The sequence below is a fragment of the Halichoerus grypus genome, chromosome X (genome assembly GCF_964656455.1).
Source record: "Halichoerus grypus chromosome X, mHalGry1.hap1.1, whole genome shotgun sequence".
In the NCBI taxonomy this organism is placed as follows: Eukaryota; Metazoa; Chordata; class Mammalia; order Carnivora; family Phocidae; genus Halichoerus; species Halichoerus grypus.
In genome coordinates this window covers 131,368,160-131,394,947 of record NC_135727.1, presented here as the reverse complement: position 1 = coordinate 131,394,947, position 26,788 = coordinate 131,368,160, and the positions used below count along the sequence as shown (strand labels likewise).

Here is a 26,788-nt window from a genome sequence, read left to right as displayed (position 1 = left end):
AGAATCTCCCAGCCAGCCCCAGGGCTGTGTGTGGGGGTGTGTACTTGTGTGTGGGGGTCACACCCCTGATGTGCTCTCTTCTGGGAGCTGAGAAGCTGATGAATTCACTCACAGGTTTCTCAAGTGTGTGTAATGAGAAAACATCACAGGAAGAGGGAGGGCGCTAAGGAGGAAAGGGAAGTCTAGGGTTGAAATGTCTCGGCAATGCAATCAGTATCCTCACTTTCGGACCAGGCAGAGAGCTGTCCAAGAGAACGGCCAGATGTTGGAGCGCCGGGGAACCGAGAAAGAAAGCAGGTGGCCGGAGCAGAGCCTGGTGCGGTGGGGTAAGGCGGCTCCCTTCATTCTCTGACCCTCAAATGTGCCCTGTCACTAGGGTACCTATTCCTGCCCCTGTTGCTGGTGCTGGCAGCTCAGACTGCAGGTCAGGGAGCACCTGGGGGTGGGAAATGGGAATCTCTGAATGAAGGCGCCCAACAGGGAGGTGGGGTCACTCCAATAGCATGTGGACGCTGCATCGGAAGGTCTGAATTGGCCCCAGAGATTAGCCAACCTGCACTGGGAGCAGGTTGAGCCCCTCGTGCAACTCTGTGTATGTGAGCATTAGAAGCCATTTGGAATTACTCCAGAGGCTTGGATGCATGCGGTCGTCCACACGGGGAACCACTGGTCCCTGGATCCTGGGGAAGCACTTTGCTGGCAATCTCTTATCTTAAATCCCCCGGCTACCAAATGCAGAGCTGCTGGGTGACAGGTGTCTTTGGGGACCACAGCATTTCATTCCATGTGTCACCCGAGCGCTGTGACCTATTACGTCCCCCCCCCCCTTCCAAACTGCAGGAAGCTCAACATCCAAGCTCATCCAAGGGATGCCCACATATGGGCAGCACCTGCACTGTCCCAGGTCTCTGATCTGACCTAGTCTGACAGATGGAGCTGGCATCTATGTAGACCTTAGGTTTATAGAAAAGGGAAGAATACTCAGTCTGGAGAAAACCGAAAGAAGAAGGGAAAGTGGGTAGTCAGTGGACAAAAAACAGCAAAGTAACGTCTAAGTTTTCAGTCATATGAAACACAAACCCCAGGCAAATCCGCAGAACAGGAGGGAAGAATGGGGAGTGTCGGCTCCATGGGGATGGGCTTCTCCTTTGAGGGGATGGGAATGTCCCAGCTCAGGTAGAGGTGATGGTTGAACATTTCAGATGTGGTAAAGGCTGCTGAGTTGTACGCTTTCAAGGGGTGGACTTTAAGCCGTGTGAATTTCGCCTCCATTTTTAAAAATCAAGGCAAAAATTAATTAAATGAAGCGTGAGATCTCCCTGGACTTCAGTTTCTCATCCACTTGCATGGGGATCCTAGGAACTGCCTCCTAGGACGAATGTGAGCGAGAAACTAGGAGCCGAGTGGAACGTGCCTATGTTTGGTACGCCCAGGCGATGGAGAAATCACGGTGCCAATGACTTCACGCTGCCCGCGAATTATCCTCCGCAGGGTCTGTCACCATAGTTGGCCAAGAGCCCCCACGTTGTGACTAACCATTTAATTAAAACAGCAACCCTTGCTAGATCATCTTCCACCAGTGAGCATGTGAGAACATCATTGTTTGGTTTTTTGATTGTGTTCTTTTTTTTTTTTTAAGTCAGGTTTACAGAAGTTTATGCTTTTGCTCCATCATGATGAGAAGCAAGTGGAGTTCAGTTTAGAGGAAGCGGAATGGGGAACTGTCCAGCTAAGGGCGTATTTCCATGCAGATTCCCTCTGGTGGGGTGGGGGTGGAGGGTGGGGGGTGTGGGCATCCACAGGCACCTGCTTCATGTACAGCCCCAAAGCAGGTACTATGGGAGGCGGCTTGAAAAAGGAGGAGAAAAGCAGATTCCAGAAGCTTACAGGGGGTGAATGGAATGAGGACCGTCCCTGCTTCGCTGCATTGCACCACCTCTCCTAATTAAGGGCAGCTCCGCTCAAAGTCAGGGTGCTCACACAGATTGCAGACGTGAAAAGCAGGGCTGAGGCAAGGCAGGAATAGCAAAGGGGAACGGTAGAGTCAGCCCAGACTGAGGAAGGGTCTGCCCCAAGAGGCTCTCGGGTGCAACATGGAGGCCCCCCACCCAGTGCCAAGAACCCTGGGCAAGACCCAGAGAAGGGCTGGGTGGAGCAGGGTCTAGCTCGCAGATGGAGGAAGCTGGGAACCTCCCCCATAGCACTGGAGTACAAGGTGTGTGGGAGGCAGGGACGTTGGGACAGGTCTGGTCCATGGTTTTTATTTCCTCTTTATAGCAAAGGTGGTGCCTTAGGAGGGAGTGGCTTGGGGAGGTTGGGAGGCAGGAACATGAGGCTGGGCGCTGCTCCCCAGGTGCACTCTGGCACAGGTGCGCACACCTGGCTTGGGGAGCTGGCTGGACTCTGCATCATTGGGCGCCAGCCTCAGAAGCTGGGGCAGGGGCAGGGGGGAGAAGGGGCTGTAGCATCTAGACAAGCCAGTTGACCCTCAATAGACAGGCAACCCATCACTGCACAGGGTGGGTGGGGAAGGAGGCAGGTGGTGAGGAGATATACAGAATGAACCTCAGAGCTCAGAGGTCTGTGGGGGCAGGATCAATGAGGTAAGGGGATCCTTTAGGTCCTACAGAGGGCAAAGGAGCCCCCTGGGTGGGGCTAGACATCGAAGAGAGGAGGAGCCCAAATGTGCTGAACTGGCTGCATGTGGGAGGGAGATGCTGTGTCCTGGTGAGAGCCAGGCTTCAGGGGAGTCTGGGCAAAGAAGAAGAGAGTCCGTGAAGACAGACACCAACTGAGAGGTGAGGACATGGAGGTCCATGGGGCGGGTGTTGGGGGTGTGACGGCTGGATCTCCAAAAAGCAGACACTGGACAGGATGAAATAGGGAAGGAATTAGTGAGGGAGATGTCTGAGAGGGAGGAGGAAGGGAGGAGAAAGGGGGGAGGGGAGAAGGAAGGAAGGAGGGAATGAAGGGGAAGAGGAAGGAAGGAGGGAAGGAAAGGAAAAAGGAAGGCGGGAATGAAGGGAAAAGGAAGGAAGCAGGGAAAGAAAGGAAAAAGGAAGGAAAGAGGGAAGGAAAGAAGGCAGGAAAGTAGAAAGGAGGGAAGGAGGGAGGGAAGAGAAATGGGAAGGAAAGAAGGAAAGAGGGAAGAAATTTGTGGTCATTTGTTCCGTCGGCCCCCAGGAAGCTAATACACCAAGATAAAAGAGACATTGTTTAGACCGATCAACTCTAAACCCAAGGAAATTACAGAAAACGTGATTGTGCGTGGTAAAAGAGAAAGGAACCTCCAAGAAAAGACAAGCCTTTATAAGGATGAGGTCACAGGGAACACAAAGAGATGAAGAGCAGCAGAGACAGTAAGCGGCCAAGAGGAAGAGAAATACTTAGAGAAGTAAGACCCCATTATGAATCACAACAACAGCCAAAGAACAAACACCAGTAAAAATACCACCAGGGCAATGGTGGACAAACCCAAGATGCCACCCCAAACCCAAACAGAGCATCAGGTGTTCTCTGTTGAGTGCAGCTTTATGGGACCAGAGCCCTTTGCTTTTGTACTTACGTGTTTAAAAAGTTTTTAATAGACTTTTTTTTTTAAGAGCAGTTTTAGATTTACAGAAAAATTTAAGTGGAAAGTACAGGAGATTCCTATATATGCGCTTCCCCTTTGACCCAGTCTCCACCCTTATTAATATTTGGCATCAGTGGGGCACATCTGTTATCACTGATGTGCCAATATTGATACATTATTATTGATTAAAGCCCACAGTTTACATTAGAGTTACTCTTGGTGTTGGACATTCTATGGACTTGGACAGGTGTATAGTGATATATATCCATCATTAGTGATATACAGAGTAGTTTCACTGCCCTAAAAATCCCCTGTGCCCTGCCTGCTCATCTGTCCCTCCCCCAAACCCTGGTGAGTCCTGGGTTTTTTTTTTCTTTTTCTGTCTCCATAGTTTTTCCTTTTCCAAAAATGTCATAGAGTCTGAATCATACAGGATGTAGCATTTTCAGACTGGCCTCTTTCACTTAGTAAATGTATTTAGACACCCTCTATGTCTCTCTGTGCACTTACCCTTTTCTATTTTCCTCTTATTTTTAAATATCCTTTTTGATTGCTGCAAAACTCAAGTTTTTTTTAAATAGAGAAAAAAACCTCAAAAAACTGTTATTACCGTAATGGAAACCCGACCTATCATTCCTTTTTCTTCTCCCCCAAAAAATCCATTCTAAAAACACTCAGAGCATGTGTCAACTATACTTACATTAAAATTTTTTAAATAAAAATGTAAAAATGTAAATTATTCAAGCAAAACAAGAGAGTCAGAACAATGAGAAACTAATCAAAGTGGGTGTAATATTCCCCAAAAGCATCTTAAAATCACTGACACGTGTCAACCATGGCTTCAAGGCTCATCTGAACCATGAGTCAAGCTTGATAGAAGGCAGATGGGTAGGTCTGTAGGGTAGATTCCCGGGGCAGTAGTAGTATTTCTCCACGCTCTGTGGGCGATTGTTGTGCAACCTGCCTCTCTCAGGAAGTTCATCCTGGAGAAAAGGGAAGTCGGCGGTGGGTTCCTGTTTTGTACGTCTTATGGGCTCTGGAGTAGGTGGACAGCCCAGGCCATTCTCTGCAGGAGGAATTAGAATCCCAGTCTCTGACACCTGAAGGCTTAGCCTGGGGAAGGGCTTGGTGAGCCTGTGCTCCACCCCCAACCCTGCTTAGAGAGGGAAGGATGTGTCCTGGAGGCCAGGTGTGCGGGGCCAGAGCCTGATGCACGGTCCAGCACCTTCGGAACAACCCTTCCTGACCGTCTCCACTGTTCTTTTGTGGACAATACGCCCATCAAGTGGCTGCCTATCCTAGACTCGTCCCTAAGACTTAGGGAGTGGATCTTGGTACCTGTGGTGGATAGAATAATATCCCCAGAGACGTCCACATCCTGATCCCCATGTGGTGGAGAGAATAATGGCCCCAGAGACATCCCCCTAGGTTCCAGACAGGAATAAAGCCGCAGCATGTGGGCAACTTGCCCCAGTGACACAGAGAATGACAGGTTGGCTGGAGCCCCGTGCCCATGCTGCACGATAGGCCCTTGGTTCTGCCTCACCCCGAGGCTGGTTGTAACCTACAGACCCTTCGGCAGCCAGCAGTGACCCCCGGCTGGCCAGGTTAGTAGGCTGACCATCAGGCTGGGGATGGTCCTGCACTTTTCCCCAGAGAATCTCCCCAAGGAAACCTCGCTGGGTCCCCCTGCCAAGCGTCCCCATGAGAGCTGATTTCCTCAAAGTGTGACTGTCTGTTCCTGCAGGTTTTCCTCATCCTTTGGGCAGCCCCATGGGACTCCTGGCCACAGCCGTCCTATTCTGCATGCTGCTGGACCCAGTGTTACTCCAGACTCTGGAGCAGCAGGGTAAGGGTATGAACCTGTCTGACCCTTCTCTGCCTGTCTCATTCCCATGTCCTGTGTATCTGGGGACACATCCTGACGCCTGAGTCCAACTGCATGGGCAGAGATGTTATTGCCCAATTAGGTGAAAATGGAGACCAGGGAACAGAGATGTCAGGCAACGTGCTGGAAGTGACATGGCTGGTGAGAGACAGAGCCGGGACTCAGACCCACGCCATTCTTTCTAAAGGGGGCTCTGATTTTAAAGTATGGACACCAGTCTTTGCCACCCCAAGAAAGGAGGTAGGGGACAGTGGGAATGGCTATCTCCCCGTCCTCCACACAGAGGACCTATAGGAATCTTCATTCACTTGCACAAAATCCATGCAGTCCAGCCTGGCCCTTCTCCTGTGGGTTTTGCATATGGAACTGATAGACTATGTGCACTCAGGAGCCCCGAGGTCCAGGGATGGGCAGGAGCTCAGCACAGGGAGATGTGCTCTGGATGCATCTGTGCCATCCGATTTCTGTTGACCATTGAAGACTCTCTTGGTTGAGTATGAACTCAAGGGCATATGCAGCTCTTGCAGGACCCACAGGCTAAGACCAAGGCCCATAGGACTGTTGGGGACGGATGATCATTGTTGTCTTGTGCTGGGAAAGTAGGAGAAGTCTGCAGGAAGCCAAGGGGATGCCAGGGAGGGTGGAGGGCCAAGAAACTCAGGAGGTAAGTGACTTATTTTCAGGCCCTGGAGACCTGGAGAGAGGTGGTCCCTGTGCTGGGGGAGGTGTGGTTGGCACCTTAAATAAAGGAGGATGTGGATGTGAGACACCAAGCACAGAGGCCGTGCGGGCTGAGAAACTCAATATACAAATGGACAAGGGGCAGAGGGTCCTTAAGAACAGAACTCTGGCCCACAACCTGCAGCAACCTGCCCAGGGGACCAGCCCACAGAGCCAGCCTGGTGTCTCCGCGTCAGATGAGCAAGAAGCCAGTTGTCCGTCCCCATGACAATCTGAAAAGCTAAACAATCCCATCTGGAACAACGGGCTCCAAATGGCCAGGACTTGATCAGTAACCAATGGCTTCCCTACGTGTTGACCCCACTTTCTATTTAGGGCCAACCAGAGAAACCAGATATGGTCCCCTAATGAATCCCATATGATGCCCTACTTGTAATGAGCCACCTGCATCTTCCCCACACCCACAGACTCTGCTTAGGGCACAGCCGAACGTTCCCCTTCATCCACTGTGAAACTTGCCCACTCCCCTGTCCACCCTTGATCTCTGAGAAATACCAGTGATGGTGGCCAATGTCCTCACCACAGCAGGCTCTGAATAAACAGCCTCTGCTTGCTCTGACTTGGTAGGTCTTGCCTTACTTACATGGTAGGCATCTTCACATGGAGAAAAGGCACGGAGGTCCAGGTAGGAAGAAGAGATCAATAAGGGGGAGATTCTGTGCATGTGCCAATGCCCTGGGGCCACGTGAGGGGACAGGGGAAGGGGACACCATGTCCCAGCCTTGACCTTTGCTTACAAGACATGGGATGCGTCAGCAGGCAGCAGGTAGAGGCGGAAAAGGGGTAATTTCTGAATCTGGTGATCCTGTCTTTCAGATCTTCCAAATGTGGAAGGGGTCCCCAGTCTAAATATGAAGTTTGATTCTTGGAGAATGGAACTGAGTTGGGACTGCAAAGAAAACGCTACCTACCTCGAATGCGTGATGATTCACAAGGAGAACGGGCCGATCGAAATAACAGTAAGATGGATTTGTTATGGACAATTGCCGTCCTTTACAAAGCTCTCATTACATTAGAAACAAGGCAGCAATAGGTGGAAACAGACAGCATGTGTGTGACCCTGGGGGACACGTCTAGGAGCCATGCTTCTGGGTGCACCAGGGAAGTAAGTCCTGGCCTGTGTCCAAGAGGTGCCCGGTGGCCTGATTCCCTGGGGGACTGAGAAACTCCCTGGAAAATGTCTTTTCCCAAAAGGAAAGGGAGTTCAGGGCCCCCGGGGAGGAGCCCCAGCCCAAAGCTCCTATGAGGTTAGACCTGGTACAGATTGTAAGGTGGGATCCTTGGGGACGCTCAACCACCCAAGGAAGATGAGATGAGGCAGGCTGGTGGGATGGGGGACCCAGGGCAACACAGGTAGATTCCGAAAGTCGGGCACCCAAATGCTCCCAGAATTTCCAGGCATCACTTTCAGGGACCGTAATCAAGGGGAAGACGAATGGCTTATTCTGTGACTTTCAGGCTTCTGTACCCCTTCAAGGGGTGTTGCATTGGGGAACTGCCCCCCTACCACCAGAAACAGCAGCTTCTGCTCAACTGATCCATCAAAAATCATCCACGTGGCCGACTTAATCCCCAGAAAGAAATAGTTGGTCCCCAGTGTTCCATGAAAACAAAGTTACCAGACTGAACAGATACAATGTAAATGTGAAGCCTGCGGGAGAAAGGGATATGAGATAGGACAAGAAAGTGGAATAACATAAAAGAGCGTGCGTTACTCACACCAGTCAGAATGGCTAAAATGAACAAGTCAGGAAATGACAGATGTTGGCGGGGATGCGGAGAAAGGGGAACCCTCCTACACTGTTGGTGGGAATGCAAGCTGGTGCAGCCACTCTGGAAAACAGTATGGAGGTTCCTCAAAAAGTTGAAAATAGAGCTACCATACGATCCAGCAATTGCACTACTGGGTATTTACCCCAAAGATACAAAAGTAGGGACCCGAAAGGCTACGTGCACCCCGATGTTTATAGCAGCAATGTCCACAATAGCCAAACTGTGGAAAGAGCCAAGATGTCCATCAACAGATGAATGGGTAAAGAAGATGTGGTATATATATACAATGGAATATTATGCAGCCATCAAAAGGAATAAGATCTTGCCATTTGCAACGACGTGGATGGAACTGGAGGGTATTATGCTGAGCGAAATAAGTCAAACAGAGAAAGACATGTATCATATGACCTCACTGATATGAGGAATTCTTAATCTCAGGAAACAAACTGAGGGTTGCTGGAGTGGGGGGTGGGGTGGGAGGGATGGGGTGACTGGGTGATGGACACTGGGGAGGGTATGTGTTCTGGTAAGCGCTGTGAATTGTGCAAGACTGTTGAATCTCAGATCTGTACCTCTGAAACAAATAATGCAATATATGTTAAGAAAGAAAAAAAGAAGAAGAAGAATATAGCAGGAGGGGAAGAATGAAGGGGGGGGAAATCGGAGGGGGAGAAGAACCATGAGAGACGATGGACTCTGAAAAACAAACTGAGGGTTCTAGAGGGGAGGGGGTTGGGAGGATGGGTTAGCCTGGTGATGGGTATTGAGGAGGGCACGTTCTGCATGGAGCACTGGGTGTTATGCACAAACAATGAATCATGGAACACTATATCTAAAACTAATGATGTAATGTATGGGGATTAACATAACAATAAAAAAATTAAAAAAAAAAAAAAAAAAAAAGAGCGTGCGTTAAGCTCCATAATGCTTAATGTGATGAGAGATCTCACTGCTCAGGGTGGTGGTCCATCAGCATCACCTCAGAGCTTTGTTACAAATGCAGAATCCCCTGCCTAGAACGTGCTGAACCAGAATCATTTTGACAAGATCCCCGGTGACTGAGGGCACACTGAAATGCGACCTGTATTCCGACCTCCTCAACACTGTAAGACTACCCGAGTCGAGGTCCCACCTTCACGTGGGCATGCCGCCAACCACCCAGAGAATGTACATGGGTGGTGGTGGCGTCTCGGGGTCGGTGGAAGAGCAAACAACATGGAGAGGAGAATAAAAAAAAAGAGTTTCCTAATGCACTGGTTGCATTTTTCTAGCCCCAGGAGAAAGAATGTCACTGCAAGTTTCCGGATTATTCTCTCCATGATGGAGTCACGCTCATGGTTAAAGTAAATAGCACCCAAAGACCGAATCCAGAAACACTGGTCTACACTAACTCAGGTAGGGAAAACCTCACAGTGATCCTTCTGAACATCACTAGCCTCAAGGTAGATCTCTTCCCTTTTTTTTTTCCCAGCTTTATTGAGATATACCTGACACTAGGTATTATATATATTTAAGGTATATAGCTTAAAGCTTTGATATACATATACGCTGAGAAATAATTACTGCAATTAAGCTATTATCCCTCCCTTCAGCCCCCGGAAAGCACCATTTACTCTCTGTGTCGATGCATTTGCCACATGTTGGCCATTGTGAATAATACTGTGATGAACATGGGGATGCGTAAATCTTTTTGGGATCCAGATTTCATTTTCTTTGGAAATATACCCAGAAGTGGGATTGCTGGGCCATATAGGAGTTCTGCTGTCAATATTTAAAGAAACTTCCATATTTTCCACAGTGGCCGCACCAACTTACATTCCCAACAGCAGTGCACAAGGGTTTCCTTCTATTTGCATCTTCGCCAGTATTTATCTCTGCTTTATATATGTATAAATAATATAAATAATATATATATATATATATAAAATAGTCATTTAGCAGGTGTGAGGTAATAGCTCATTGTGGTTTTATTTGCATTTCTTTGATGATGAGTGGTGTTGAGCATCTTTTTGTGTAGCTGTTGGCCATTTGTATGTCTTCTTTTGAAAAATGTCTGTTCAGGTCCTTTGCCCTATTCAGTTTGTTTAAGTTTTTGTTGTTGTTGTTTTTGTTGTTTTCTGTTTTTTGGTTTTTTGGGGCTTTGGGTTTTTTGTTGTTGAATTGTTTGAGGTCTTTATATATTTTGGATTTTAACCTTTTATCAGATATATATGGATTGCAGATATTTTCTCCCATTCCATAGGTTACCTTGTTGCTCTGCTGATTGTTTCCTTCACTGAGCAGAAGCTTTATAGTTTGATGCAATCCCAGGTGTCAATTTTTGGTTTTGTTACCTGTGCTTCTCGTGTCATATCCAAAAAATCATTGCCAAGACCAATGCCAAGAATCTTTTTCCCTATGTTTTCTTCCAGTCGTTTTACAGTTTCAGGTTTTGTGTTTAAGTCTTTAATTGATTTTGACTTGATTTCCATATACGGTGTGAGATAAGGAGGCTATTTCATTCTCCTGCTAATGGATGTCCAGTTTTCCCAACACTATTTAGTGAAGAGAGAATCCTTCGTCCACTCTGTGTTCTTGGCACCCTCGTTGAAGGTGAACCTTGTTGACCATAGCTCTGTGGATTTATTTCTGGGCTCTCTGGTGTCCCATTGATCTATGTGTCTACCTTTATGTCAGTGCCATACTGTTTTGATTACTGTAGCTTTGCGATGTATTTTGAGATCAGGAAATGTGATGCTTCTAGCTTCGTCCTTCTTGCTCAAGATTGCTTTGGCTATTTGAAGTCTTTTGTGGCTCCATATGAATTTTAGGATTCTTTTTCTATTTCTGTAAAGAACGCCATTGGGATTTTGATAGTGATTGTGTTGATCTATAGATCACTTTGGGTAGTATGGACATTTTATCGCTGTTAGTTATTTCAATTCACAAACATGGATCTCTTTCCATTGATCTGTGTGTTCTTAAATCTCCTTCATCAATGTTTTATAATATTCATCAATATAATTTTATAATATTCAATTTACCCACTTGGTTAAGTTTATTTCTAAGTACTTTATTCTTTTTGTTGCTATTATGGATGGGATTAATTCATTTTTTTAAATGTTATTTTTAAGTAATCTATACACCCAATGTAGGGCTTGAACTCACAACCCCAGGATCAAGAGCTGCATGCTCTACTGACTGAACGAACCAGCCAGGAGCCCCAGGATTATTTTTTTAATTCCTTTCCTGAATAGGTCATTGTTAGTGTATACAAATGCCACTGATTTTTGTATGTTGATTTTATATCCTGCAACTTTATTACCTTTATTTATTAGCTATAACAATGTCTTCTGTTTGTTTGTTTAGTCTTTAGGTTTTTCTACACATTATGGTCATATTATCATCAAACGGAGCTAATCTTACTTCTTTTTTAATTTGGATACTTTAATTTCTTTTTCTTGTCTAATTGTTCTGGCTAGGACTTCCCATACTATATTAAATAGAAGTGGTGAGAGTGTCTACCTTGGCCTTGTTTCTTACCTTACAAGGTAAGCTTTCAGTTTTTTGGGTTTTTTTTTTTCCCATTGAGTGTGGCGTTAGCTATGGGCTTTCCATATTTGCCCTTTACTGTGTTGAGGTAAATTGCTTCTATACCTATTTTACTGAGAGTTTTTATCATGAATGGATGTTGAATTTTGTCAAAGACGTTTTCTATAGCTACTGAGATGATTATGTGATTTTTTTTCCTTCATTGTATTAAAATGCTACCACACATTGATTGATTTGCATATGTTGAACCATCTTTGCATGCCAGGGATAAATTCTACGCGGTTACAACGTGCATTCCTTTTAACGTGCTGTTGAATTTGCTTGCTCGTATTTTGTTAATGATTTTTACATCTATGTTTATTAGGATATTGGGATGTGATTTTTTTTTCTCATCCCTTTGGCTTAAGTATCAGGGTGATCCTGCCCTCATAAAATGAATTTGGTAGTGCTCCCTCTTCTTCTATTTTTTTTGGAAGAGTTTAAGGATTGGAGGGGCGCCTGGATGGCACAGTCGGTTGAACACCTGACTCTTGGTTTCTGCTCAGGTCTTGATCTCAGTGTCATGGGATCGAGCCCCGAGTCGGACTCTGTGCTCGGAGGTGAATCTGCTTGGAATTCTCTTTCCCTCTCCCTCTGCCCCTCTCACTCGTGCTCTCTTTCTCTCAAATAAATCAATAAATCTTAAAAAAAAGGATTGGAATTAATTATTCTTTGAATCTTTGGTAGACATTCCAACTATGAAGCCATGTGGTCCACTTCCACAAATTATTTTGTTTGTGTGTCTTCTCAGGTGGGGAGGGCACAGCTGCCCAAAATTTCTCCTGTTTTATCTACAATGCGAACTTCATGAACTGCAGTTGGACAAAGGGTCAAGCTGCCCCTGATGACGTCCAATATTTTTTGTATATACGAGACTCGAGGTAGGTATTGATCTCATGTAGACAATCCTGAGAAGTACGGGGGGCGGGGGAAGCCCTGATTGTTCTCTGAACAGTTTGAATTTTATAGAAGAAAAAGGGAAAGAGAGTGTCCTCATTACATAGAAGACTCAGGAACCCACGTGGGCTGTCACCTGGAAGACCTCTCAGGATTAGCGAACTACAATTATTTCCTGGTGAACGGTACCAGCCAACGGACAGGAATCCAGTTCTTTGATTCGGTTTTGTCGTGGAAGAAAATCGGTAAGAGCCACGTCCTGTGGTGTCAACAGATGCTTAACAGGTGAACCGAACAGAGTTTGTTGGAAGTTTGGAAGAATGGAAGTTTATTCTCTCTCCCAGTTCTGGAGGCTAGAGACCCTGAATCAAGGTGTTGCCAATGGTTGCTTCCTTGTGGAAAGAGACCAACCCATCCTTTTACTCTGAATTAAACGGGGTGACAAGGAGTGCCTACACTGCTAATGAATCCCCCCCCCAACCGCTCCAAAGAAACGAGGGCTCTTCCAACGCCCCCATAGCCTCCAAGAGCTGATCTTGGCACGGGGACAGCCCAGCCAGGCAGGGGTTTTGCCTGCAATCAGGCAGTGAAGCCCCACCAAGACAAAAGGGAAGATGTTCAGACCAGGAGATGGAGGTTAATACTGACCTGTCTGCGGACCTCCCCCATGGAGTAGCACGCACAGCCTTCTCTTGCCGTTCTGGGGGACGCCGTTGGCAAACAGATGCCAACTCTCCAGCTAACCTTCATAGGCCATCGCCCACCCCCGCTCCCCACCTCCGGGCTCACCTGTTGGGGGAGCTCCAGGTGTGCGTACCCAGCCAGGTGGCAGGTGTTCTACCTGTGTCTCAGGGTCTGCATTTCCTGCTCCTCGCTGCAGACAAACCTCCCGTGGCCCTGACTCGGCCACCCGCCTTCCAGGGGAATCCCCGCCTTTCTTTTTCCCTCCCCATGTTTTTAACATTTTTATTTAACCCAGGAAATCCCAATATTATTTCAAACTTCAATCCTGTGCAGTTGTGACTTACAATAAGAAATGCGTGTTTGGTCTCTGTCTTTTTCTGGCACACAGCTGAGAAAACCCTAGGGATTTCCAGGGAGGAGAGCGGTATATGTGCCTTTTGTTATGTTAAGGAGGTGACAGCTGAAAAGCCCCTATGGATGGGCATTGGTTGCCAGGGGAACCAACTGGGTGATTAAAGGATTGGACTTTTCAGTCCCCTCCTATGACCTCAGGGACCGGAAAGGGGCTGGTGTTTGAGTTCAATCCCCAACAGGCAATGATTTAATCAATTGCGTTTCCATAATGAAGCCTCCCTAAAATCCCAAAAGGATGGGGTTTGGAGATCTTACAGGTTGGTGGACATGTGGAGGTTTGGGGAGAGAGGTGCACCTGGTGAGACCATGGAAGCTCCACGCCCTTCCTCCACACCTGGCCCCATACATCTCTTCATCTGGCTGTTCCTGAGTTACAGCCTTTTAAAATAAACCCATGATCTAGTGAGTAACACGTTTCCTTGGGCTCTGTGAGTAGCTCTAGCAGATTAATGGAACCCGAGGAGGAGGTCCTGGGAACTTCCGATCTGTAGCTGGTGGGTCAGAACCATGGGTGTCAACCTGGATTTGTGACTGGCGTCTGACCCAGAGGGTGAAGGGCAGTCTTGTAGGGCTGAGCCCCCTACCCTGTGGGATCTGACGCCATATCCAGGTAGATAGATCAGAACTGCGTTGAATTGTAGGACACCCCGCCAGTTGTCTGAGAATAGCTTGAAGGTGGGAAGGGGGGACTCCACCTGTCAGAACTGGGTGCAGAATCCTACATACACATCACAACAAAGAAGGACCCCCGTCCTGTTGTGAGCTTGGAGATCCAGTGTGAACTTCCCAGTGACTGTGCAACATTCGGTGTGATAAGATACACTGGATGTGAACTTACAGCCAAGTGGCCCTTGAAGGGTTTCAGGAATGAAATCAACCCACGGGGTGAAGATCGGAATGCATGCTACCTAAGTGGGATCAGACACAGAACGCCCATCCTGATCGTTGGTGGAACCCACAGTAGGCGGTCACATTGTTGAAGGACACTGGAGCTCCTTGGTCTTTTCTGACATGCATCCGGTCCTCCCATTGGAAATCATGCCTTTGCTGTCCCCATGGTGGCCCCGTCCCTGCCCAGTCCCCGTATTTCCCTCCTTCCCTCACTTGGGGTTCCCTGCAGCCTGCCAGATCATCCTGTGTGCGCACATCCCAGTGGTCCTCTTCCCCAAGAGGCAACACCCAGACCCACTCAGACTCAGGCCTCTGGGTAACCCCTGGGAGCTGCCCGCAGAAGTGGGTCTGACCTCCGTGGCCCAGCAGAAGCCCGCTGGTTCAGGGGAGTGTCCTGGGATCTTGTTACAGAAATATATAGCCCACCCAACAATATCAGCGTGCACTGCAACAAGTCCTACTGCGTGATCCGATGGGAAAAGCCCAAGACCCGACATAAGCTGTCCAACATGGAGTTCAAGTACCAGCTGGACATCCAGAAACAGGTGAGTGGACTCTGCCCCAAGCAGGACATCGTGCCTCGAGGAGCAGGGGGCAGCAGCCCCTGTGACCTACCACGAGGGCCCAGGTCATGGGAGATAGGCAGGGCTCCGTGACGCATGGGGAGGAACACAGGGGCGGCTGTGGTGGACAGGATGTCCTGGGCATGAGGGTCACCACCATGGCAAGTCCAAGAGAGGTGTCCGCACACCCAGCTGGACCCTAAAAGCCTTTGGCGGTTGTTAGAGATCTCCAAGCAGATGCAGAAAAGAGAGGACCTTCTGCTACTGGTCCACTAGGACCCCACCTGGAGAAGGCAGATTGTCTGCACCACATCCACCTGGACCCACTGTAGACAAGGGGGACTCTCTGCTCCATGACCACACGGACTCATTGTAGACAAGGGGGACTCTCTGCTCCACATCCACCTGGACTCAGTGTAGACAAGAGGGACTCTCTGCTCCAAGACCACCTGGACTCAGTGTAGACAATGGGGAGCAGAGAGGGGGAGCCTCTGCTCCACATCCAAATGGACTCAGTAGACAAGGGGGAGTCTCTGCTCCACATCCACATGGACTCACTGTAGACAAGGGGGACTCTCTGCTCCACATCCACCTGGACTCAGTGTAGACAAGAGGGACTCTCTGCTCCAAGACCACCTGGACTCAGTGTAGACAATGGGGAGCAGAGAGGGGGAGCCTCTGCTCCACATCCAAATGGACTCAATAGACAAGGGGGAGTCTCTGCTCCACATCCACATGGACTCACTGTAGACAAGGGGGACTCTGCTCCACGACCACATGGACTCAGTGTAGACAAGGGGGACTCTCTGCTCCACATCCACCTGGACTCAGTGTAGACAAGAGGGACTCTCTGCTCCAAGACCACCTGGACTCAGTGTAGACAATGGGGAGCAGAGAGGGGGAGCCTCTGCTCCACATCCAAATGGACTCAGTAGACAAGGGGGAGTCTCTGCTCCACATCCACATGGACTCACTGTAGACAAGGGGGACTCTGCTCCACGACCACATGGACTCAGTGTAGACAAGGGGGACTCTCTGCTCCACATCCACCTGGACTCAGTGTAGACAAGGAGGAGCCTCTGCTCCACATCCACCTGGACCCAGTGCAGACAAGGGGGACTCTCCGCTCCATATCCACATGGACTCAGTGTAGACAAGGGGGACTCTCTGCTCCACGACCACATGGATTCAGTGCAGATAAGGAGGCCCCTCTGCTCCACGTCCACCCGGACCCTTATTTGGACCCATCAGCAGCTGGGGTTCAAGGATGAAGCATGATCAGGGTTCATCCTCCCTCAGTGAATGAGTCCATCCCCACCGTCCGCGTGACTTGAGGAGAAGGGTGTATAGGGGGAGCTCTGCCCTTCACGTGGCCCCGACTATTCGGGTTAACCCATGAGCACACTCAATGAATGGATCCTGTAAAAATCTTCAAAATGGAGAAAAGTAAACCTAGTTCTATTTTTTTTTTTTCTAGAGCACTAAGGAACACAGTGAGGATCAACTGGTGAGTTAAAACTCTGACCCAAACTATCACCCTGTAGGGTAACTTTAAATGTTACTCAAGTGGACACGTGGCCCCCCTGGTGGCCAAGATGGGGCAGGCAATGAGTGGGAGAGTGGCGGCTCCCCGGAGGACGGTCCCATCAGTGAAGTAGAGGTGCTCCCAACAGGCCCGCTGTGGGAGGGGGGCTCATCTGGGCATACTTGCCCTGTCCCATTTGTTGAAATTAGTGACCACCTGTGTTGGTCAAGAGTTTTAAGGAGATTACGTGTTGGCCAAGAAAATACTCCTTTGAGTTTTAAGGAGATTATTTCTTCCTTTAAAATACCTCTTAAAGATCATCAAAGTCCTTTATGGTGGCGTGTCCCAAGTCCCAGTGCCACCGTGACCTCAGTCTCCTCCTCCGTCCAATGGGGGGCTTTTACTTGGTTAACGTCCTTGTTGGGATATTACCCACCGGTGGCTCTGCTCCTGTCCCGTGTACCTGCTGCATGATTTCTGCATCTATGTTGACGAGCACCCCAGGAGGGGTTCTGTCGTGAACACGGCACATGCTCATGGTGCTGATTCCCTGAAGCTTTTGGTGCGTAGACAATGCATTAATCTTATACACCATGTATTTGTAGACAGCACCGACGTTTCGCACCGTGAGGGCACGGTTCTGCTTTGCTAGCAAAATGGCCCCTTTCCACGGTGCATTTTCCACATGCTTCTGGAACCGTCATCCGTCCCGCTGGTGCCGCCGAAAAGACATACCCAGCCCCTCCTTTCTGAACACAGGACACCCCTCTCTCAAACTTTCTCTTTTGTCCAAAGATTGAGGTGCCTGGTAATTTGGAAAATAACTACAGCTTCCCAAGTCCGGAGCCCAGACCCAAGCATACTGTAAAAATAAGGACCTCGGATGCGCGGATCCAGAAGTGGAGTGACTGGAGCCAGCCCATTGAGTTTGGTATGTGTCCTGGGAGTGTCCCTAAGTTCATCTCTGAGCCCTTCCCATCCCAGTCCTGGTCCCTGTCCCTGTCCCCATCCCTGTCCCTGTCCCAGTCCCTGTCACCGTCCCCAGAGACTCCTAGAGGGAGGAGTTCCCCAACCACGGGTCTCCATGGGGCTCAGTTCCTTCAAAGAAAGGGACAATCCGCCCAGCCTCCGAAGGGGCTGCCTCAGCTGGAAATGATCAATCACTCCTGGTCCCCATCAACCCCGTTCCTGTCATGATCCCAGCCAGGGGAACACTGACATCAAAGTCGAGCGTGTTTTGGCCTAATCAAGAGGGAGCTATTCATTCCAGGGAACTCAATTACCAACACCTTCCACCACCTTCCTCCCTGGAACCTTTATGGGTTGGCACGAATTTAATGGTTTGGACCAAAAGCCAATCGCGTACTCAAGAAATCTGCATTTCCACACTACCCCTCCCTCCCAAATATTTTCAAAGTGTTTCAGCAAGCATTTTATGTATATAATTTTATGGATGTTTTTTTCCTGATCCAAAAACGGAGACTTTAATAAGGGCTGGTATAAAATGTATGTGAAATGTTTATCCAGAGGTAAAACATAAGTTCAAAGAGATGGGACAGTGGGTTCTTAGCTATGACTCCAAAATGAGGAACAACGAAATTTAAAAAAATAGGTCAACTGGCGTTCATCAAAATTAAAAACTTCTGTATCATCTGGAATGAGCACTTTTTAAGCAAATGTATTATTATTAGTATTAGTATTACTATTATTTTGTAAGAGGGCACATTTCATATGTTAATATGGAAAACTCTCAAAACGCCAGACCCTTAATCTGGTTATGGTCCTCCTGATGGGACTGGGGTTTTTTGTTTTGTTTTGTTTTTGTTTTTAAAGATTTCATTTATTTATTTGAGAGACACAGCGAGAGAGGGAACACAAGCAGGGGGAGTGGGAGAGGGAGACGCAGGCTTCCCGCTGACCGGGGAGCCCGATGCGGGACTAGATCCCAGGACCCTGGGATCGTGACCTGAGCCGAAGGCAGACACCCAACCGACCGGGCCACCCAGGCGTCCCAAGGGACTGGGTTTCTTACTTGGATTTTTAAAACTGGACTTTTTAAATAGTAACAGATAAAATGTGCCCTGTTACAAGAATAACGAGTTGTAAAAAGTGCACATTCCAGATGATAAGCAACACGGAAGATCTAATACTAGCTGTGAGGTAACTTTGTTCAAACCGTATGCTTGGAAAAGTGTATTTGGGGAGGGAGGGGGAACGTTTTTGTTCATTTATTTATTTTTAAATTTTTTTTATTAATTGATTTTTTTTTTGCCCATTTTTTTAAATCGGGTCGTCTCGTTGCCAGAGCGTGTTATGGTCTGGACGCTCATGAGGTTGTTTTGGCTCACGGAGGTTTGCGGGAAGGTTTCGGGATGGGCGCTTTGCTGTGCATTGATTGCCCTCCCGCTCCGAGCCTTTCTCGTTAGCCGTGAGCCGGCGAGGGAACGAGCAGGCCGTGCACTGACCGTTCATCCGAAGGGGTGTGTCCCCCTCTCTCCCCAGGTTCCGAGGAAACCGAGCCCAGCCTCGTGCCCATCTATGCACTGGTGGTCCTGGGGACCTTCATCACTGCCCTGATCCTCGGCTGCCTTTTGAAAAGGTAACCTCCGCTGATGGGTTGGCATCCTCCTTGCAGATGGGCAACACAGAGAGAGCGCTCCTTCAGATGGAGCGCAGGGAGCCCACTGGTGTGACAGCCCTCCAGGGAGGTCTAGCGGGCAGCCGACGGGGGCTTAGTCCTGACCCCTGAAGGGCAGCCCTGGATGCACATTCTCAGATGCTTCCAGGCCCTGGGGCCATGCTGAGCCTACCTGTCTGGGCCTCACATTCCAGCTGGACGCTGGACCTCCTCTGAGGGTTTGCATTCAGTCCCACTGAGCTTCATCTTTCTGGAATGCCTCCCCGCCCAATCCCTCGTCTGGCCCTTCATTTCCCCCTATAAGTCTTACCGAGTCCTGGAATCCTCGGGGCCGCCAAAGCCCACTCCCTTCCCCGAGGCCTCCTGGGAGCCTTCACATCCACATCTCCCCGCTTACCGTCAGCCTGTCCGTGAGCTCATCTGTGGGCAGCTACCACGTCTTGTCAGATGTGTGATCTCAGCACCAAGCAGGGTCTCGGGGGCACCTCACAAATGCCTCTGAATGAACATGCATACGGGGAAGAATTAATTCTTTAGTTGCAGGCAGATTGCACGGCATGCTTTGCAAAGCACGGAGAGTTTTGCCACTGATGATTCTCCTGCACCCTGTGGGGACCCAGGGGGTGTTCTCCTGTGTGCACCCCTCGATGCCCCCCAGTCCTGGTTGGGCGTCCTGTGTGCATTTCCCTGAGGATGGACCCGCGTGGCTCACTGCACAGGGATGGAGCCTAAGGACAAGGACTCTGCCCTGCCTGCTGGATGCCCCGGTCACGGCATGGCACCACCCCGTGCTCTGGGGACCCTGGACCTGGGGGCAAAGGGGAACAGGGGCAGCCCCACAACCTGCTGCCAGAATGGGGATGGAGCGCGTGCCCTACCCAAGGACAGTTATCTTAATGAAAAGCTATTTGAGTTTCCTGTGGTCACAGGGGAAAAAATGACCACAAACCAGATGGTTTGAAATGACAGAAATTAATCATCTCCCAGCTTTGGTGACCAGCAGTCTGAGATCCAGACGGGGCAGGACCACCGAGATCCAGGCGGGGCAGGGCCGTGCTCCCTCCTGAGGCTCCAGGGGAGGGTCCTTCCTGCCTCTTCCAGCTTCTGGGGCTCCAGGCGTCCCTGGGCTCGTGGCCGCGTCCCTCCCATCTCTGCCTCCGTCCTCACGTGGCTTCTCCTCTGTGTGTGTCTCTCCTCTTTTTTTTTTTTTTTTTTTTTTTTTAAGATTTTATTTATTTATTTGACAGAGAGAGACACAGCGAGAGAGGGAACACAAGCAGGGGGAGTGGGAGAGGGAGAAGCAGGCTTCCCACCAAGCAGGGAGCCCGATGTGGGGCTCGATCCCAGGACTCTGGGATCATGACCTGAGCCGAAGGCAGACGCTTAACGACTGAGCCACCCAGGTGCCCTCTCCTCTTCTGTGTCTTATAGGGACACCTGTCCTTGGATTTAGGGCCACCGTCATCCAGGATGAGCTCATGTTAACTTGATTACAACTGCAAAGATCTGATTTCCAACAAGGTCCTATTTCCAGATTCTGGGGCTCAGGACTTGAATATATATTTTGGGGGGACACTACTGAGCTCAGCAGAAGCACCTCCAGGTCACAGAATGTGAGGTGCTTTCCCTTCGGTAAGAGAGAAAGCAAACGCCCCTTTGAAAATGCAGCAAGACTCCGATGTTTGGCAAAAAGGAAGTCTGCTGTTTAAATAAAAACGCTAGAAATAGGGGGCAAACCCTTAAGCCAGCATATAGACAGAAGCCTGCGAGACCGGAAACTGTGCTCTTCACGGTTGGATGGATGTAGGACAGACACATGCCTTGTGGTCCGAGGGACCCTGGGCTCCCCCAGGCTGCCTGTGACTGGCCGCATCCCCCTGTCCTATCCCCGTACCCGAGTGACCGAGTGAAGGTTCTAGAAAGATCCTATCACTATGCGATCCTATAGCGTCTCCTGTTGGCTCATCTGTCTCAGATTTGAATTGCCCTGCTGTGAGCCTTCCGTGAGATTGTTCTACAGCCGGCGGCCCCGGAGGCTTCTCGCACCGCGGGCAGGAGGACGTGTCCCTCCTCGCTGTGAGAAGGACACGTGTCCTCAGACTCTTTCCTTCACATGCTTCCTGTCTCCCTAGGTTCCTCGCGTCAGAGAGCCTCTTCCCACCGATTCCGCACATCAAAGACAAATGGAACGATACCCATCAGCCTGACCACCAGGTGGGTAAGGGTGGGGGGCAGAGCAGAGAACCAGGACGGGGAGGGGGCAGTGCCCCCGGGGGACTCCCCTGCATGTCCGCCCGAGGGGGACCGTGCTGTCCTTCATGGACGATGTGGCTGGGATGCCGTGTCCTGCTCGCCGGCCGACCCTGGGCATCAGGGGTTAGGGTCTTCTCTGTGAGGTGCGTCTGGGGAAATTGGGGGCGCCCTGGGGGCAGAGGCAGAGGCGGGGAGAAGGGGTCTGGCCTGATCTCATGGAGAGAGAACCCAAGGGCGTCCAGAAGGACCAGGGAGGACGAGGGCTCTGCTCCCCAGACCCCATGCGTGCACTCGTCACCTCTGACCGACCCTGGGGCGGCGGACACATTTCCTCCCACTGGCAGCTGCAACTCTGTCCCAGGGCCGCCCCACAGGGGGAGTCCCTACCGTCTGCATCATGTCTGCCCATCTCCGTGACCCCCACCTGCGAGCCAGACGGACGTCTCATTTCCTTGTTATCAATGATCAATATCAGCAATATGATCATACACCCTGAGCCCCTCCCCAGTCCAGGGTCCCACCTAGCTCACCAGGCCTGGAGAAGCCCTCTTCCCCTCCCTTGGTCCCCAGGCTCCGTCATGCCCCAGGACGTTTGCACCTGCTGGCACCTATCCCAGGCATCCCCACGGGCGGTCCTGCTGATGCCCCCGCTACAAGATCTCACTCCCGCTGGGTCCCCGATTCCCATCTACATCCGTGGCCCAGTAGGGTCCTGCTCTCTGGGCTCCTGAAACCCCAACATCCCCATCCTCCCTCTCCTCCTCAGGTCATCTGGGAGAACTTCACCTTGGACACGGAAAAAGGTGAAAACGAAGAGATCCTCACTGTGGAAGAAGTCACAGTGGCCCCGGCGAGCAAGTGAACTGCATGGACTCTTCCAGCCCCAGAACATTCTGGAAGCTTTTTTTTTTTTTACTTATTATTGTTGTTGTTTTGAGCAATTATTTATATAGTGTTCTATTTTTTTACTTTAAAAGAATGTGATATTTTGCAAAGATGCTTGTAGTCGGAGGGATTGTTGAATGCCCTTGGATCCTGAACCCATGATGCACCTGCTTCTCCCCCAGGGAAACAAAGAATTCTCCCTTGCATGATGGCGGCTCAGGCGCCCGCCTGCCAGGAGCCACTGGGGCTGGGACGTGGGTCTCTGGCGTGTCTGCTGTTGCCGTGGGAACATTGCCTTCCCCCTGTTTCTGCACCAGCTGCAGCTCAGCCCCATATGGGGGCCATCTGGGGGTCTTGAATAGTTGTCTCCGTTGCAAAGTCCCATTTGCCACCTAATGTGACATGTTCTCAGGCTCCAGGAATCGGGGTGTGGACATCTTTGGGGACATTGTTCCATCCACCGCATGGGGATCAGGACGTGGACACCTTTGGGGAGATTATTCGGTCCACCACTCAGGAATCGGGTTGCGTCTACCACACGGGGATCAGGATGTAGACGTCTCTGGGGACATTATTCCGTGCACCACATGCAGACGTGTTTGGGGACGTTGCTCCATCCACCACACGTGGATCGGGATGTGGACATCTTCGTCTGCAGGCATGGGCAGGGATCAGAGGGGTCTTCTCGCAAGGATCCTGAAACCAACTCTGCACCTTGACCTTTGAGACACGGCCACCCCCGTGAAGGTAAGTAACGGGGAAGTGTTTAATGTGGGTCTTGTTGAGACAAGAAGCAAGTCCCACGCGGGGAGTGAACCGTGAGGGACCGCATGGTGTGCATGCAGCGGGTACCTACGGAAAGTTTTAGAAGCCAGTGAGAGTGTGCTATGGAAATCACGGCTCGCCTAGGCATTGGATTTGTTGATGAGGATGAAGCTCATGGGGAGAGCAAAATGTATCGGGAAATATAGAAAGATACATATAGATACAGACACAGGTCTATGGATATAGAAATATATATACAGAAGAGAGAGTAAACAGTATATGTGGACATATGCACAGAGAGAGACAGAGACAGGCAGATACATATTTGGAGAAATAAGTATGGACATATATACAAAAAGATACACATGAAGATGGTAGAGAGACCGATCTCAAGGAAGTGGCTCTTGCAATGGTGGGGCTGGTCCGTGTGAAACCTGCAGGGCAGGTGGGCAGGCTGGAGACGCAGGTGGCAGGTGATATTGCACACCTGAGGCAGAATTGCTTCTCTGGGAAACCTCGGTGTTTGCCCTTGAGACCGTCACCTGATTGGACAAGGCCCACCCCCCTGTGAAGTAACATCTCTTCAAGTTAGCAGCTTGTGGATTTTTTTCTTTCTTCTTTCTTTCTTTCTTTCTTTTTCTTTCTTTCTTTCTTCTTTTTTTTTCTTGTGGATTTTTTTTTTTTTTTGTCCCACCTGCAAAACACCTCTAGCTGAGTGTTTGATTGAGTAACAGGGGGCTTGTCCCCTGTCTGTGTGAACACACGAACGGATCCTCATGGAACCATTTCAAGTGGGAATGCATTGCAATGTGCTCTGCAGCGGGTCCCCTGTGCATGTCCCAGGTGACACGTGCCAGGGCGATGGGGCCCTGTTCCCTACGGTAGTGCCCCACCACCACCACCCGTGCCTTCCCAAGGGGCTCCTGTGTGATTGGGTGGGTCTGCCCAGGGTGAGGGGGCCCTACCCCAGGAGCTTTGCTCTGCAATTTGCTCCTGATAAAGCTTCAGGGAACAAAATTATATGCTCAGGGCCTGCAGTGATCCCCCAGCTGCTGAACCCCACTTCAGAGGTGTCAGGGGCCTCACCTCAGTCAGCTCACCAGGAAATGAAAAGGAAAACAGAACCAAAAGAAGCATTGATTTACAGCATTTTCTGCTTCCTGTGTTGCAGATTGTCCGATGGTCTGACAGGAGCTGTGACCTCTCCTGGGTGTTCAGCGTGGGCTCCCCGAGTATGTACTAGGTGGTTCCAGCTTGCCCCTGCCTCGCAGGTTCCGACCAGCACTTCCCATGAGTCCTGTCCATCTGTCCATCCGTAAGATCATGCACATGATGCAGGAAACCTGTTTCCCTTCCTTCATGTCTATGAAACACCATCACGCCTTCACACGTGGGGGTGTCCCTTCAAGCCAAGAATTGTCCGTGGAAAGTAAATGCTGCCCAGAGTCATGAGGGACCAACCTGGCCTCCAGGATGACCGATGCCAGCCCAACGGAGGCCGACAGCAGAGGACAGGACCTCCACGTGGCAGGAGTACGGCTGGCCGCCCAAGGGGCCCATGCAGGAGTGTGAGGGGTACAAGCACGGACGGCAGAATCAAGGCACTTTGAAATTTTGCCCCGGAGCGGCCCAGATGGGACCAGAAGATTCTATGCACAGAAAACAAAAAGCCAGGTTTCTGTGAACAAAACTATCCACCGGCAAACAATGGATTCGGGAGAATCTAAATCACATTGTGAAGTAGAGACGTTTTATATTTAGCCTTTCCACTTTCTAGTTCCTGCTTTCCTTCCCCGTTCTGCCTCCCATGACGCCCTCCCCTCTAACCCTTAACTTCTATGAAAGAGTGACTTCCTGCATTTATGAGCGGTTGTGATATCAGTCATTGTCACCTTAGTATGAATTGGCAGCCACCTTCCCAGGCTGGTTGCCTTTCATTGTCAGGTGTAAGGGCTGATGGTTTTGTGAGGTTTAAAAGAGTCTAAACTCGGCCGGGGGGGGGGGGGGGGTGCTGGAGAGACTTCTTTTTTTCAGGAGACATTTTCAGTGTCCCTGGAATAACCCCGTAGGAAAGATCCCCTGGTGAAGTCCTCGACTGGAAGATGGGTGCAGTGTCAGGGCAGGATGAAGCTCCAGGAGAAGCAGTTCCAGGTGCAGAGGGACCCTAAGACCCCAATCCACACAGGATCCTGGAAATGGCTCTCTGTCTGGATGCTGGGGGTGGTCTCACCCCAGCTCTGGGTCCCACCCAGAGGACGCCCAAGAGGACTAGGAGTCCAGGAGGAAGACCTTCAGGGGGTCAGCAGGCTGTGAGGACCAGTCGCAACCTGGGGGTTAGATGGGCTCCTCCTTGGAGCCCTTTCTCCTTAGAGGCGGGGGCCACACCCGCTTCTGGGGAGAAAGCCTCCCTGAAGCGTGTTCTCCTGAGATAAACAGTCTGGGGTCACACTCGGCTTCCATGTGCTCACATTGTCAAGAACATCAGGGGAAGGCACACAGCGGGGTGAGTAGCTGACAGATCAGGGGAACAGAGCTGGGGTGTACCCCATGTTCTTGCAGATGCATGAGAAAATGCCCCATGTATGAAAGCAAGCTCTCTGCCCATGGTGGGAGGAGTTCTCCAGAAAACATGAGAACTGAGCATGCCCTGGGGGATCACAGGAGGCCAGGGAGGCGAGTGGGGGTGCTTTCCCTTGCACAGACAGGGGGAGAGGGGCCAGGAAAGCAGGGCAAGTGTTGGCCATGTGTAGGGGAGACGGGGACCCTGTGGAAGATAATCTGAGTCTAGATAATGTAGGCAGGGCAGCTGGGGTTTAGGCAGGGGTGTTTGGACAAGTTTCCAGGGTGCTCATAACAAAGCAGCACAAACCAGGGGGTGGGAGGGCTCAAAACATCCGGCATACGTCCTCCCCAGCTCTGGAGACCAGAAGCCTGAGATCGAGGCGGGGCAGGGCTGCTGAGATCGAGGCGGGGCAGGGCTGCTGAGATCCAGGAGGGGCAGGACCACTGAGATCCAGGTGGGGCAGGACCACCGAGATCCAGGCAGGGCAGGGCCAAGCTCCCTCCCAAGGCTCCAGGGGAGGGTCCTTCCTGCCTCCTCCAGCTTCTGGGTCTCCAGGTGTCCCTGGGTTTGTGGCCACATCCCTCCCGTCTCTGCCTCTGTCCTCACGTGGCTCCTCCTCTGTGTGTGTGTCTCCTCTTCTGTGTCTTATAGGAACACCTGTCCTTCGATTTAGGGTCACCCTGATCCAGGATGAGCTCATGTCAGATCCTTCACTTGATCACATCCCAAAGACCCTATTCCCAAATAAGGTCCCCTTCCCAGGTACCAGGGGCTAGAACATGGGCATATATTTTGTGGGGGAGAAAATCCCACCCACTACAGCCTTGTAATGAGGACTCCCTTCCCCACTGGGTGAGCCCCCAATGTCCCAGTCTGTCCCCAGCTGCACCTGTACCGCTTGTCCCCATGCACGGCCTCCAGATGAAAGGTGCCACTGCATTCACAGTTTTCGTAGATGGCGAGATGGGGAGATGGGGGACCAGGAAAGCAATGTGGGGAGCAAGTCTGGGGGCCTCTCCTGTCCCTTCCGATTCACAGGCTGGGGACTTCAGAAATAAAACATTTGAAACCTGGGACCCGTTGCTTTTAACGCCAATGGGTGAGGATGGGGAAACATTTCTGTGTGATGTTGTCACCGAGGGTGTGTGACATCATGGGGTCTGT

General features: G+C 50.3%; 1 protein-coding gene across 6 annotated transcripts; it reads left to right on the top strand.

Moving 5' to 3' along the window:
- The first annotated feature begins 194 nt into the window (after positions 1 to 194).
- Positions 195 to 26,698, top strand: LOC118552671 (granulocyte-macrophage colony-stimulating factor receptor subunit alpha). 6 transcript variants are annotated; one of them, XM_036119265.2, is made up of 14 exons: positions 2,487 to 2,798; positions 3,184 to 3,394; positions 5,322 to 5,423; positions 7,020 to 7,162; positions 9,248 to 9,371; positions 12,298 to 12,427; positions 12,516 to 12,688; positions 14,844 to 14,977; positions 16,473 to 16,502; positions 17,316 to 17,451; positions 19,023 to 19,119; positions 21,291 to 21,372; positions 22,178 to 23,043; positions 24,233 to 26,698. In XM_036119265.2, the coding sequence occupies exons 3-13, from the start codon at positions 5,348 to 5,350 to the stop codon at positions 22,271 to 22,273; spliced, it is 1,221 nt and encodes a 406-aa protein (XP_035975158.1). In that variant the 5' UTR covers positions 2,487 to 2,798; positions 3,184 to 3,394; positions 5,322 to 5,347; the 3' UTR covers positions 22,274 to 23,043; positions 24,233 to 26,698. The 6 variants fall into 6 exon arrangements, with proteins under 6 accessions (XP_035975157.2, XP_035975159.1, XP_035975158.1 ...); XM_036119264.2 differs by lacking the exons at positions 2,487 to 2,798; positions 3,184 to 3,394 and adding an exon at positions 195 to 326; XM_078063889.1 differs by lacking the exon at positions 3,184 to 3,394.
- The last annotated feature ends 90 nt before the right edge of the window (positions 26,699 to 26,788 follow it).